The sequence below is a fragment of the Scyliorhinus torazame genome, chromosome 2 (assembly GCF_047496885.1).
Source record: "Scyliorhinus torazame isolate Kashiwa2021f chromosome 2, sScyTor2.1, whole genome shotgun sequence".
Classification (NCBI taxonomy): Eukaryota; Metazoa; Chordata; class Chondrichthyes; order Carcharhiniformes; family Scyliorhinidae; genus Scyliorhinus; species Scyliorhinus torazame.
In genome coordinates, this window is record NC_092708.1 from 274,684,852 (window position 1) to 274,699,299 (window position 14,448).

The 14,448-nt window shown below is 51.6% G+C and overlaps 1 protein-coding gene across 6 annotated transcripts in view; it reads right to left on the reverse strand.

The window, feature by feature from the left end:
* paplna (papilin a, proteoglycan-like sulfated glycoprotein) overlaps positions 1 to 14,448 on the reverse strand; it is a 471,035-nt gene that overhangs the window by 82,650 nt on the left and 373,937 nt on the right. For 5 of the 6 annotated variants that reach the window (XM_072487762.1, XM_072487751.1, XM_072487754.1 and 2 more), the window contains one exon: positions 11,317 to 11,611. In XM_072487762.1, coding sequence (XP_072343863.1) covers positions 11,317 to 11,611 — 295 coding nt within the window. The remainder of the gene's footprint in view (positions 1 to 11,316; positions 11,612 to 14,448) is intronic. The other variant, XM_072487759.1, reaches the window with a different exon arrangement.

A 14,448-nucleotide genomic window follows, 5' to 3' on the forward strand; every position in this document is an offset into this window, starting at 1 on the left:
ATGTTTTGGGCATGTCTGAAACTGAGGGAATTCTGGCAGGGATTTGCAGATGTTATGTCGGAAGTCGTGGAAGGTAGGGTAATTCCGAGTCCAGAATTGGCAATATTTGGGGTGTCGGAGGATCCAGGGGCAAAGGGGGGGGGAGGGAGGCTGATATCTTGGCCTTCTCCTCCCTGGTGGCCCGGAGACGGATCTTGCTGAGATGGAGGGACTCTGAGCCCCCGAAGTTAGGAATGTGGGTCAGCGATATGGTAGAGTTTCTCAGTCTGGAGAATATCAAGTTCGCTCTGGGAGGATCAATACAGGGATTCCCCCGGAGTTGGCAGCCGTTCATCGATTTCTTTAACAAAAACTGAACGTCAACAGTAAGTGGGGAAAGAGAAGAAAAAAAAGGGGGGGGGAGGAAAATTGGAGGCATGGTAATGTTAAATAAAGACAGGAAATGTATTATACGGGTAATTGGGGATAGGGCGGGAGAAGTGGGATACGTGGTTTATTGTTTGTTGTTATTTTAGGGGGTATTTTGTGCGTCGACCCGCACGGTTGTTTTGGGATATGTCAATGTTAAATTGTGAAAATTACAAATGCTTCAATAAAATCTTTTCTAAAAAAAAAAAGAAAATCACTATCCTGGAGTTTGTCCTTGCAGTGCAAAAGGAGACCGTTCAGCCAATCACGTCTGCACCGACATCCCGAAAGAGCCTCCCTACCTAGGCCCAATCACCCGCCCTATCCCGTAACCCCACCAAACCAGCATATCTTTGGACACTAAAGGGGAAATTTGGCATGGCCAAGCCAGCTAACCTGCACATAGAACCATAGAATTCCTACAGCGCAGAAGGAGGCCGTTTGGGTTTCCACCGACTCTCTGAAAGAGCACCTACCTAGACCCACTCACCCGTAACTCCACATAGCCTGGATATCATTTGACACCATTTGACATTAAGGGGCAATTTTATCGACTTCCGGGTGCGGCTATGCAGAGCTATGTCGCATATTCGGTAGCTCCTGCTTGGAACGGACTTTTGGGCTCGTTACAGGGCCCCCACGGCATTTGTTTGCCATTTCCCGGTGTGGGAAGAAGGCTGCAACATTCCCCCGACAGTGTGCCCCAGGAAGGGTATGTCTCTTGGTTGCCAGACACGGCAGAAACAGTAAAAGATTTGGCTGCAACTGCAGGATAAACAGGGCCTCTTCCAGCATGCAGGCGGGGGAAGGGCAAGCTTAAAGCTGCAAGCTGACCTGAGGGCCTGTATCAAAGGTGAATTCTAGCAGCAGAGGGAACAACTGTGAAAAGATCAAGGATCAGCTACTGCGTTTTCTTGATAAGTATGGACCGGTCAGACAGGGAGGAAGGCGTCGAGCGAGGGAACCGTGGTTTACCAAGGAAGTGGAATCTCTTGTTAAGAGGAAGAAGGAGGCCTATGTGAAGATGAAGTGTGAAGTTTCAGTTGGGGCGATGGATAGTTACAAGGTAGCGAGGAAGGATCTAAAGAGAGAGCTAAGACGAGCAAGGAGGGGACATGAGAAGTATTTGGCAGGAAGGATCAAGGAAAACCCAAAAGCTTTCTATAGGTATGTCAGGAATAAGCGAATGACTAGGGAAAGAGTAGGACCAGTCAAGGACAGGGATGGGAAATTGTGTGTGGAGTCTGAAGAGATAGGCGAGATACTAAATGAATATTTTTCGTCAGTATTCACTCAGGAAAAAGATAATGTTGTGGAGGAGAATGCTGAGCCCCAGGCTAATAGAATAGATGGCATTGAGGTACGTAGGGAAGAGGTGTTGGCAATTCTGGACAGGCTGAAAATAGATAAGTCCCCGGGACCTGATGGGATTTATCCTAGGATTCTATGGGAGGCCAGGGAAGAGATTGCTGGACCTTTGGCTTTGATTTTTATGTCATCATTGGCTACAGGAGTAGTGCCAGAGGACTGGAGGACAGCAAATGTGGTCCCTTTGTTCAAAAAGGGGAGCAGAGACAACCCCGGCAACTATAGACCGGTGAGCCTCACGTCTGTAGTGGGTAAAGTCTTGGAGGGGATTATAAGAGACAAGATTTAGAATCATCTAGATAGGAATAATATGATCAGGGATAGTCAGCATGGCTTTGTGAAGGGTAGGTCATGCCTCACAAACCTTATTGAGTTCTTTGAGAAGGTGACTGAACAGGTAGATGAGGGTAGAGCAGTTGATGTGGTGTATATGGATTTCAGCAAAGCGTTTGACAAGGTTCCCCACGGTAGGCTATTGCAGAAAATACGGAGGCTGGGGATTGAGGGTGATTTAGAGATGTGGATCAGAAATTGGCTAGCTGAAAGAAGACAGAGGGTGGTGGTTGATGGGAAATGTTCAGAATGGAGTACAGTCACAAGTGGAGTACCACAAGGATCTGATCTGGGGCCGTTGCTGTTTGTCATTTTTATCAATGACCTAGAGGAAGGCGCAGAAGGGTGGGTGAGTAAATTTGCAGACGATACTAAAGTCGGTGGTGTTGTCGATAGTGTGGAAGGATGTAGCAGGTTACAGAGGGATATAGATAAGCTGCAGAGCTGGGCTGAGAGGTGGCAAATGGAGTTTAATGTAGAGAAGTGTGAGGTGATTCACTTTGGAAGGAATAACAGGAATGCGGAATATTTGGCTAATGGTAAAGTTCTTGAAAGTGTGGATGAGCAGAGGGATCTAGGTGTCCATGTACATAAATCCCTGAAAGTTGCCACCCAGGTTGATAGGGTTGTGAAGAAGGCCTATGGAGTGTTGGCCTTTATTGGTAGAGGGATTGAGTTCCGGAGTCGGGAGGTCATGTTGCAGCTGTACAGAACTCTGGTACGGCCGCATTTGGAGTATTGCGTACAGTTCTGGTCACCGCATTATAGGAAGGACGTGGAGGCTTTGGAGCGGGTGCAGAGGAGATTTACCAGGATGTTGCCTGGTATGGAGGGAAAATCTTATGAGGGAAGGCTGATGGACTTGAGGTTGTTTTCGTTGGAGAGAAGAAGGTTAAGAGGAGACTTAATAGAGGCATACAAAATGATCAGGGGGTTGGATAGGGTGGACAGTGAGAGCCTTCTCCCGCGGATGGATATGGCTGGCACGAGGGGACATAACTTTAAACTGAGGGGTAATAGATATAGGACAGAGGTCAGAGGTAGGTTCTTTACGCAAAGAGTAGTGAGGCCGTGGAATGCCCTACCTGCTACAGTAGTGAACTCGCCAACATTGAGGGCATTTAAAAGTTTATTGGATAAACATATGGATGATTATGGCATAGTGTAGGTTAGATGGCTTTTGTTTCGGTGCAACATCGTGGGCCGAAGGGCCTGTACTGCGCTGTATTGTTCTATGTTCTAACAGCATCAAGGCCACTGAAGGGACTTCCGGTTGCGGTGATGCCTAGCTAGCCGTACGCTTCGGCGGCTCCAGCTCCGACGGACCTTCGGGCTCTTTTAAGAGCCCCAACGGGGAATTTTTCGACGACGCAACCCGGTGTGGGGTGTGTGAGAAGGGAGTCCCCCCCAAACGAAGGAGGAAAAAACCGGCGGCGGCGGCTGCAGCGCGAGGAATCGTCGACCAAAGGGTCAGAAAGAGAGAAGTACAAGATGGCGGCGGAGAAAGCGCAGGCGACATGGGAGCCTGAGCAGGATGAAATCGTGAGACGGTGCGTGGAGCTGCTGAAGAGGGAGGTGCTGACCCCGATGCTACAGGCAATTGAGGGGCTCAAGGAGACATTAAAGACCCAGGAGACTGAGCTCCGTGTGGTGGAGCAGAAGGTGACAGATATTGAGGACGAGATCCTGGGCCTGGCGGTTAAGACTCAGACGCATGAGGCACTTCATAAAAAGTGTACTGAAAGGATTGAGGCCCTAGAAAACGGAGCGTGAAGGAAGAACCTTCAGATACTAGGTCTCCCTGAGGGTGTGGAAGGAGTGGACTGTGGAGAGTACGCAAGTAAGATGCTGAGCTCACTGATGGGTGCTGAGGCCCCTGCGGGCCCCATGGAGGTGGAGTGGGCAAATCGGATTCCGGCGAGAAGACCAAAAGCGGGAGAACCACCGAGGGCGATAATCGTGCGATTTTACCGCCTTAAGGTCAGAGAAGAGGTCCTGAGATGGGCTAAAAAGGTGCGGAGTAGCAGATGGGAGAATGCAGTGGTACGGATATACCAGGATTGGAGTGCGGAGGTGGCGAGAAGGAGGGCGAGCTTCAACCGAGCCAAAGAGGTGTTGCATAAAAGGAAGGTGAAGTTCGGGATGCTGCAGCCGGCAAGACTATGGGTCACGTATCAGGAGAGACACTATTATTTCGAGAAGGCGGAGGAAGCATGGTCCTTCATCAAAGAAGAGAAATTGGACCGGAACTGAGGGACTGATGCTGCAGGAAATGTTATTGTTATTGTTTTTGTTAATGTTACGGTGGAAGTTAATTGAGAAGTAAACAGGGAAGGGGGGAGACATTGGGGAAATGTGGGCGCCGATGAGGGGGGAAAGACGGGACATAGTCGGAGAATGGGGAAGGAGAGGGGGAGGGGAAAGGGAGCTGCGCCATAAGAGGCGGGTCAGGTAAAGGGATGTTCCCGCACCAGAAAGAATAAGGCGGGAAGACAGGCGCAAGGCGGATGGGAGTTCCCCACATGGGGGGGTCAAGGAGTGAGCAGGAGTAGCCGGGGTCAGTTGAAGTCAGCTGACTTACGGAAGTGATATGGGGGGGGCAATCATGCTAGATAGGGATCTAGCGGGGGGGGGGGGGACAACTGGGTTGCTGCTGCGGGAATCCAAAAGGAAATGGCTAAAGAGTGGGTGGGCGGGGATGGTATGCGACGCTGGGGGAGCGAGCGGGAGCACGGAGGCGGGATATGGGACTGGCCTAGAGAAGGTAATGGCTAGTCGACACGGGATGGGGGCAGGTAGCCCCCTAGTGAGGCTGATCACGTGGAACGTGAGAGGCCTGAATGGACCGATAAAAAGGGCCCGAGTGCTCGTGCATTTGAAAGGACTAAGGGCAGACGTGGTTATGCTCCAAGAGACGCACCTAAAGGTGGCGGACCAAGTTAGGCTAAGGAAAGGATGGGTGGGACAGGTGTTCCACTCAGGACTGGACGCAAAGAACAGAGGGGTGGCCATTTTGGTGGGGAAACGGGTAGTATTTGAAGCAAAGAACATCGTAGCAGATAGTGGAGGTAGATATGTAATGGTGGGTGGTAGGCTGGAGGGAATGGAGGTCGTGTTGGTTAATGTGTATGCCCCAAATTGGGATGATGCGGGATTCATGAGACGAATGCTGGGGCGTATACCGGACCTGGAGGCAGGAAACTTGATTTTAGGAGGGGACTTTAATACGGTGCTGGACCCGGGGCTAGATAGATCCAGCTCAAGGACCGGAAGAAGGCCGGCAGCGGCCAAGGTACTTAAGGGGTTTATGGACCAAATGGGGGGAGTGGATCCATGGCGATTTCTTAGACCTAGGGCTAGGGAGTTTTCCTTCTTCTCCCAAGTCCATAAAGTGTACTCCCGGATAGATTTTTTTGTGTTGGGAAGGTCGTTGATTTCTAGGGTGGAAGAAGCTGAGTACTCAGCCATAGCGGTTTCGGATCATGCCCCACATTGGGTGGACCTGGTAGTAGGAGTGGACAGGGAGCAGAGAACACTCTGGCGATTAGATGTGGGACTGATGGCGGATGAGGGAGTGTGTGCAAGAGTGCGGGGGTGTATTGAGAGATACCTGGAGGTCAATGACGACGGCGAGGTCCCTGTGGGAGTGGTCTGGGAAGCATTAAAAGCGGTGGTCAGAGGAGAGCTGATCTCTATTGGGGCCCACAAAAGGAAAACAGAGGCCAAGGAAAGGGAAAGATTACTGGGGGAGACTTTAAGGGTGGACAGGGAATTTGCAGAGACCCCGGAGGAGGAATTGTACAGGGAGAGGAGACGACTCCAGACGGAGTTTGACCTTCTGACCACCAGAAAGGCACAGGGGAGGAGGTATGAATATGGGGAAAAGGCTAGTCGCCTGTTGGCGCATCAATTGCGAAAGAGGGCAGCAGCGAGGGAGATAGGAGGAATTTGAGACGAAAGGGGAGACACGGTGCGAAGGGCAGGAAAGATAAATGAGGTGTTCAAGGCCTTCTATGAGGAACTGTATAGGTCTCAACCCCCAGAGGGAGAGGAGGGGATGCGGCAGTTCCTGGACCAATTGAAGTTCCCGAAAGTGGAGGAGCAGGAGGTGGCAGGCCTGGGGGCGCCGATTGAGGTGGACGAGGTTATTAAGGGACTGGGAAGCATGCAAGCAGGGAAGGCCCCGGGGCCAGACGGGTTCCCAGTGGAATATTACAGAAAATATGTGGACTTGTTGGCCCCGTTGATGGCGAGGATGTTCAATGAGGCCAGGGAAGGGGGACTCTACCCCCGGCGATATCGCTAATTTTGAAGAGGGACAAAGATCCGTTGCAGTGCGGGTCCTATAGACCTATTTCACTATTGAACGTGGACGCCAAATTGCTGGCAAAGGTACTGGCATCGAGGATAGAGGACTGTGTCCCGGGGGGGGTGCACGAAGACCAGACAGGGTTCGTAAAAGGGAGACAACTGAATGTTAACGTGCGACGACTATTAGGGGTGATAATGATGCCCCCAGTGGAGGGGGAGGCAGAGATAGTGGCGGCAATGGACGCAGAGAAGGCATTTGATAGGGTGGAGTGGGAGTATTTATGGGAAGTGTTAAAGAGGTTTGGGTTTGGGAACGGATTTATTAGCTGGGTTAGACTTCTTTATGGGGCTCCAACGGCAAGCGTAGTTACAGGTCGACATAGATCGGAGTATTTCCGATTATATAGGGGAACAAGACAGGGATGCCCGCTGTCTCCATTGTTGTTCACGTTGGCAATTGAACCTCTGGCCATGGCATTGAGAGACTCCAGGAAATGGAGAGGGGTGATTAGAGGGGGAGATGAACACCGAGTCTCGTTATACGCTGATGACCTATTGTTATACGTGTCGGACCCAGCGGGGGGGATGATAGAGGTTATGCGAATTTTGAGGGGGTTCGGGGAATTCTCGGGGTATAGGCTAAACATGGGGAAGAGTGAATTATTTGTGATACATCCAGGGGACCAGAGTAGAGAGATAGAAGGCTTACCGCTAAGGAAAGTGAAAAGAAACTTCCAATACCTGGGGATTCAGATCGCTAGGAGCTGGGGAACCTTGCACAGACTTAATCTGACACGGCTGGTAGAACAAATGGAGGAGGACTTCAAGAGGTGGGACATGCAGCCTCTATCGCTGGCGGGCAGGGTGCAAGCAATTAAGATGATGGTCCTCCCGAGGTTCTTATTTGTATTTCAATGTCTCCCTATACTAAGCACCAAGACCTTTTTTAATAAAATAGATAGGAGCATCACGAGCTTCGTGTGGGCAGGGAAAGTTCCGAGAGTAAGGAGGGGTTCCTTCAGCGTAGTAGGGACAGAGGAGGACTGGCACTACCGAACTTGGGTGATTACTATTGGGCCGCCAATGTGGCAATGATACGTAGATGGATGATGGAGGGTGAGGGAGCGGCGTGGAAAAGACTGGAGAGAAAGTCCTGTAAAGGGACGAGTTTAGAGGCGCTGGTGACGGCGCCGCTACCGTTCTCACCTAAAACGTTTACCACGAACCCGGTGGTGCGGCAACACTGAATATCTGGGGACAGTGGAGGCGACAGAGAGGGGTGCGGGGAGCCCTGGTGGGGTCCCCTATCAGGAACAACCATAGGTTCGCCCCAGGAAGAATGGATGGAGGATTTCAGAGCTGGTACCAGTTGGGAATTAGGAAGGTGGGAGATTTATTTATAGATGGGACTTTTGCGAGCTTGGGAGCATTGGAGGAAAAGTATAAGTTGCCCCGGGGAAATTTCTTGCGATATATGCAGGTGAGGGCGTTTACTAGACAACAGGTGAGGGAATTTCCGTTGCTCCCGACACAGGGGATACAGGACAGGGTGCTTTCAGGGGTGTGGGTCGGAGAGGGCAAGGTGTCAGAGATTTATAGAGAGATGAGGGAAGAGGGGGAGGAGTCGGTGGGCGAACTAAAAGGAAAGTGGGAAGAAGAATTGGGGGAGGAGATAGAGGAGGGTATGTGGGCTGATGCCCTAAGCAGGGTAAATTCCTCTTCCTCATGCGCCAGGCTTAGCCTGATTCAATTTAAGGTGCTACATAGAGCACACATAACGGGGGCAAGATTGAGCAGGTTCTTTGGAGTGGAGGACAAATGTGGGAGGTGTGGCGGGAGCCCGGCAAACCACGCACATATGTTTTGGGCGTGCCCGGCACTGGAAGGGTATTGGAAGGGAGTGACGGGAGTGATTTCGCAGGTGGTGAAGGCCCGGGTCAAACCAGGCTGGGGGTTAGCTCTATTTGGAGTTGCGGAAGAGCCGGGAGTGCAGGAGGCGGAAGAGCCGGGAGTGCAGGAGGCGAAAGAGGCCGATGTCGTGGCCTTTGCGTCCCTAGTAGCCCGGCGCAGGATCCTACTCATGTGGAAGGAGGCGAAACCCCCCGGACTGGAGGCCTGGGTAAACGATATGGCGGGGTTTATTAAACTGGAGCAGATAAAGTTTGCCCTGAGAGGATCGGCTCAAGGGTTCACCAGGCGGTGGCAGCCATTTCTCGACTACCTAGGGGAACGTTAGAGGGAAGACAGATGACCAGCAGCAGCAACCCAGGGGGAGGGGGCGGGGGGGGGTTAGTTTAGTTTAGGTCAATAGACAATGGGGTTTTGTTACCTGTGTATTGTTAAAAATTTCTGTTTTGTTATTGTTTCGTTTGCTTTGTAAGAGGGAAAAATTGTTGTTTGGAAAAAAATTTCAATAAAATATATATTTTTTAAAAAAGGGGCAGTTTTATCATGGCAATCCACCTAACCTGCACATGACTGTGGGAGAAAACCGGAGCACCTGGAGGAAACCCACGCAGACACGGGGAGAACGTACAAACTCCACTCAGTCACCCACGGTTGGAATTGAACCCGGGTCCCTGGTGCTGTGAGGCAGCAGTGCTAACCACTGGGCCACCGTGCTACCCCTCCACATCTTTGGATATTTTCCCGTGTCTGCACAGGTTTCCTCCAGTTTCCTCCCAAAGTCCAAAGATGTGCAGGTTAGGTGAAGGTACAGGGTTCTGGGGATAGGGTGGTGGCCCAGGGCCGGTCTTTTGAAGGGTTGGTGCAGACTTGATGGATCGAATGGCCTCCTTCTGCACTGTAGGGATTTTACCTCCAGGACACACCTGCAGGTAATATGGCAAAAATAATAACTAGCTATAAAAATAAATCAGCGAAGGAAAATATGTTTGACTGTCTGATTATATAATGAAGAGTCGATTTACTTTCTGATTAATGGACATATTGGCTGACCAATGGAGAGAGATGGAGATGGGGCAATTGGAGACATGTGGTGACATCTCCAGGAATGTGTCCAATCAGAGTTGACAACTCTTGGCTTCGTTGACCCATGTATACACCTTGTTGTCTTGAGCGATTTGCCCAACATTTTCACTCAGTGAAGGACCAGTCCAAATTCTACAATAATTTTTCTGTTTATGACACTTGTAGGAAAAACTAGAACCCAAGCGCACGGCCTCAGACTAAAGGGATGATCCTTTAAAACAGAAATGAGGAGGAATTTCTTCAGCCAGAGGGTGGTGAATCTGTGGAATGCTTTTCTGCAGAAGATTGTGGAGGCCAAATCACTGAGTGTCTTTAAGACAGAGATAGATAGATTATTGATTAAGATGGGGATCAGGGGTTATGGGGAGAGGGCAGGAGAATGGGGTGAGAAAAATATCAGCCATGATTGAATGGCGGAGCAGACTCGATGGGCCGAATGGCCTAATTCTGTTTTTATGTCTTATGGACAGTAAGGATCTCATTCACACTGGTCATTATTTACACTGGTTATTGGTTACCATTTACACTGGTTACTGGTTACCATTTACAGTGGTTACTGGTTACAATAGTTACTGGTTACCATTTACACAGGCGACAGAGTGGAAAGTTCGGCAAGTTGCAAAAATAAGAAAGCCTTGCATTTACATAGCAACCTTCATGATGTCATGACCAAAGCACTTTACAGCTAATAATGTGCTTTTGATGTACATTCACTGTCATAATGTAGGAACACAGCAACGTTTACACACAGCAAACACCCACAAACAGCAATGAGATCCTGGCCTGAATCTCCGGTCATTGCGATTCACTTTTGCCATCGGCAGCGCACCCTATGTATTTCCCAGGGGAGTGGGGTGGTTACAATGAGAAATCCCATTGACTAGCGGCGGGAAGATAGAATCCCGCCACCTGCGAATGCGCGCGCGAGAAACAGGCGGCTGGGGAACTGGAGAATCCCGCCCAATATTTTTCGAAAGGGATGTTAGGTCATGGATAAATATTGATCAGGACATTGGGAGAACACCCTGGGCAGGATTCTCCGAGCCTCCACGCCGAAATCGCACTCGGCGCGGGAGCGGAGAACGAGCGTCAAACCCGAGATCGGATCCGACGCCGCTCCCGCGATTCTCCGGTCCCCAGAGAATCACCGCCAATCGGGCGCGCACGGTCGTTGCGGCGCCAGTCGGGGGCCATTGAAAGAGGCCCCCGCGGCGATTCTGAAAATGCAGCTGGCCGAGTTCCCGCCGGCATGGATCTCTCATGGTTCCACCCGGCGGGCACTCGGCGTGGTGGTTGCAGACTCAGTCCGTTGCTGCCCTGGTGGGGGGCAGGGAGATCATTCACCGTGGGCCCGGCTATCGATCGGGGGCCACCGATCCACGGGTGCATGTCATCTGGGGGGGGGGGGGGGGGGCTATCTTCTTGGTGCCGGTCCACGGTGTGGGTCGGCCATGTCACGCGGGGAATCCGCCAAAGGCGGACCCCCGACCAGAAGTGCAGGGCCCCGTAGCGGCAGCCAGAGCTGCGAGGAGCACTCCGGGGCACTGCTAGCCCCCCCAAGTAAGTGAATCGCTCCGGACTTTCTTCAGGAAAGTCCGGAGTGATTCGTGCACGTTTTTCCGTGGGCATGGGGACATAGCCCCATTATTGGATAATCCCGCCCCCTATTCTTCTTCATATAGTGTCCTGGGATCTTTGTCATTCATTTGAGAGTGTCTGTTTGACATCTCACCTGAAAACCAGCACCTCTATCAGTGCAGCACCCACTCAGTACTCACTGGAGTCTCAGTCGAGATTATGTGCTCAAGTCCCTGGAGTTGATCTAGAACTAACAACTTCCTGACTTATGAGATTGCACAGAGAGTTGGGACAATGGCTATTAAAGGGAGCCGCTCTTCTCCTTACCTGCTTTTGTAGCATGAGATTGAAGGGCAGCCCTCCCCTCCTGGTCCACTTGCTGGGGCATAACCATCTGGACAGCAACCGTAAGGTTCCGTGTTACAGTCTCGAGTGTCTGGACCAATCAGTTGCAGCCGTGACTGCTCAGACCTTGATGTGTCAGGAAGTGACCCAGTAGCAGGAGAATCCAATTCCGAGCTGGAGTGGTAAAATCTCGAGAGGTTCCACTCATTTTGTTCTGAGGGAACAGGAAGAACGTTCGTCTCAGTGAGTTCCGGCAGATAGTTTGGAGAATATCGTTCTGAAATTTGGAGAGAAAATAATTAACCAGTTGCAAAGTAGCAGCACACTGGAATTAAAACTCCGTTCTCTTTGATGATGCAAAGGCGACTAATCAAATTTAGAAAGAAAGATTTATATTCCCAACCAGTGGACATTCCAAAGCATTTCACAAATACTGAAGAATTGTATTTGAATAATCTTTATTGTCACCAATAGGCTTACATTAGCACTGCAATGAAGTTACTGTGAAAAGCCCCTAGTCGCCACATTCCGGCGCCTGTTTGGGTTCACAGAGGTAGAATTTAGAATGTCCAATTCACTGAACAAACACGTCATTCAGGACTGTGGGAGGAAACCGGAGCACCCGGAGGAAACCCACGCAGACACGGGGAGAACGTGCAAACTCCACACAGACAGTGACCCAAGCCGGGAATCGAACCTGGGGCCCTCGCGCTGTGAAGCAACAGTGCTAACCACGGACTTCCGGTGGCGGCCAGGATGAAGTAGGTCGCAGGTCCGATCGCTCCCGCCGGTGATGGCCTAACGGACCTTTTTCGACCGGATTTTTCGGGACTTTGCGACCTGAATCGGTGGAGGAAACAACAGGGAAGAGGTTTCCCCCCCGGAGTATGGACGGCTGGACCAGAAGTGGTCGAGTGAAGCGGCTAGGATCGAAGTGGGAGCAGCGACGACAGCAGACGGGGCGGCCAAGCATGGCGAACGGCAGGGACCAGAGAGCGGAGGCTCACTGGCCAAGGGAGCAGCAGATGGAGTTTTTTAAGAACTGCTTCGCCGAATTGAAAAGAGACACGCTGGACCCGATGAGAGCGGTGATGGACTGAATGGTTGAGGCACAGGCGGTCCAGGAGAAGGAAATCAAGGAGGTTGAATCGAAGCTTTCCAGCCAGGAAGACACGATAACGGTGCTGGAGCACGAGGTGGAGGAACTGAACGCCCGCCAAAAGAGGATGCAGGAGAAGTTGAGGAGCTAGGAAACAGTGCCAGAAGACAGAACCTAAGGATCGTTGGCCTTCCCGAAGGCAGTGAGGGATCGGACGCAGGAGCATATGTGTTGAGTGTGCTGGAGGCGTTGATGGAGCCGGGGGCCTTGCCTCGACCCCTGGAGCTGGATGGGACACAAGGAAGCCCAAGGTGGGCAACCGACCGAGGGCCCTGGTGCTTCGCTTCCACCGGCTTTCAGACAAGGAATGTGTGCTGCGGTGGACAAGACGGAGCGGAGCAGCAGGTGGGAGAACTGTTAGGTGCGCATATACCAGGACCTGGGAGCGGACTGGCCAAGAGGCGTGCGGGGTTCATCGAGGTGAAGGCAGCCCTCTTTAAAAAGGAGGTGAGGTTTGGAATGCTGTATTCTGCGAAGCTTTGGGTAACGTTCGAAGAGTATCACTACTACTTTGAGTCGCCAGATCAGGTTTGGACTTTTATTAAAGAGAAGAAACTGGACTTGAACTAAAGAAGTTTTGGCGTCCAGAGATGTAATGTGGCGGCGGTTTGTTAATTTAATCTGTACTGTACTGCTCCATTCAAGAAGGTACTTAGTCTTGGCAGAGAATATGGACTGGAGGGACGGTTGGAGGGCGCATTGTTTCGGGAGTTTGCATGGTGGTGGAGGGGGTGGGGGGGGGGCTGCAAGGGGGGGCCCTGCAGTCAGTATGGGCGAGCTGTTCTGGGGGACTGGCTCTGGACTGGTTAAGGGTATGTAAATGTCCTTTAGAGAGTAGCTGTTTACTCACTAAGGAATGCAATCAGGTTAATGGGTCTTTTCTGTGTGGGGGGGATGTGGTAGTCACCACTGTTGTATTATATTGTATATACTGCACTGCAGACGAGGGTATTACGGTCAGGCCCCTGTAGCCCCTGTAGCCCCTGCACTACAGGTACGGGGGTAGATCTCTGCCTGCTGGCTCTGCCCAGTAGGCGGAGTATAAATGTGTGTGCTCTCCGAACTGCAGCCATTTCGGCAGCTGCTGTAGGAGGCCACACAGCTCTGTGTAATAAAGCCTCTATTACTCTCTACTCTCGTCTCACCGTAATTGATAGTGCATCAATTTATTACACAGAGATTTTACAAAGATGGATCTCCGCATCAAGCCGGATCGCCTGCAGCTGCATCCTCAAACAGACAACGCCAAAAAGGCCTTCGCACATTGGCTAGCTTGCTTTGAAGCATACATTGGATCTGCGACAGACCCAATCCCAGAAGCACAGAAGCTCCAGATTCTGTACACGCGGCTGAGCTCCGATGTCTTTCCCCTCATCCAGGACGCGCCTACCTATGCAGAGGCCATGGCACAACTGAAGGAGAACTACGCTCAGCAGACCAACAAGATCTACGCCAGGCACCTCCTGTCCACACGGCACCAACTCCCCAGTGAGTCTGTGGAAGATTTCTGGCGTGCCCTGCTCGTCCTGGTGAGAGACTGTGATTGCCAGGCCGTTTCGGCCGCTGAACATTCTAACCTGCTAATGAGAGACGCGTTCATTACGGGCATAGGGTCGGCCTACATCCACCAGCGCCTCTTAGAAGGGGCTACGCTTGACCTCGCGGTGACCAAGAAACTAGTGCTCTCGCTCACAGTCGCCGCATGCAACGTACAGGCGTATGCCCCCACAATGGCATTGTGGACCCCGCCAGTGGCCACCCCATCGTGAACCCCATCAGCGACCGCCCCCAGCCAACCCCTTGCCTGCGCTGCGCGGCAGCCAACCAACCCCAGGGGACCCAAGTGCTACTTCTGCGGACTTACAAAACACCCCCGGCAGCGCTGCCCGGCACAGACTCTGCAAGGCCTGCGGCAAGAAAGGACATTTCGCTGCATTGTGCCAGGCCCGCTCGAT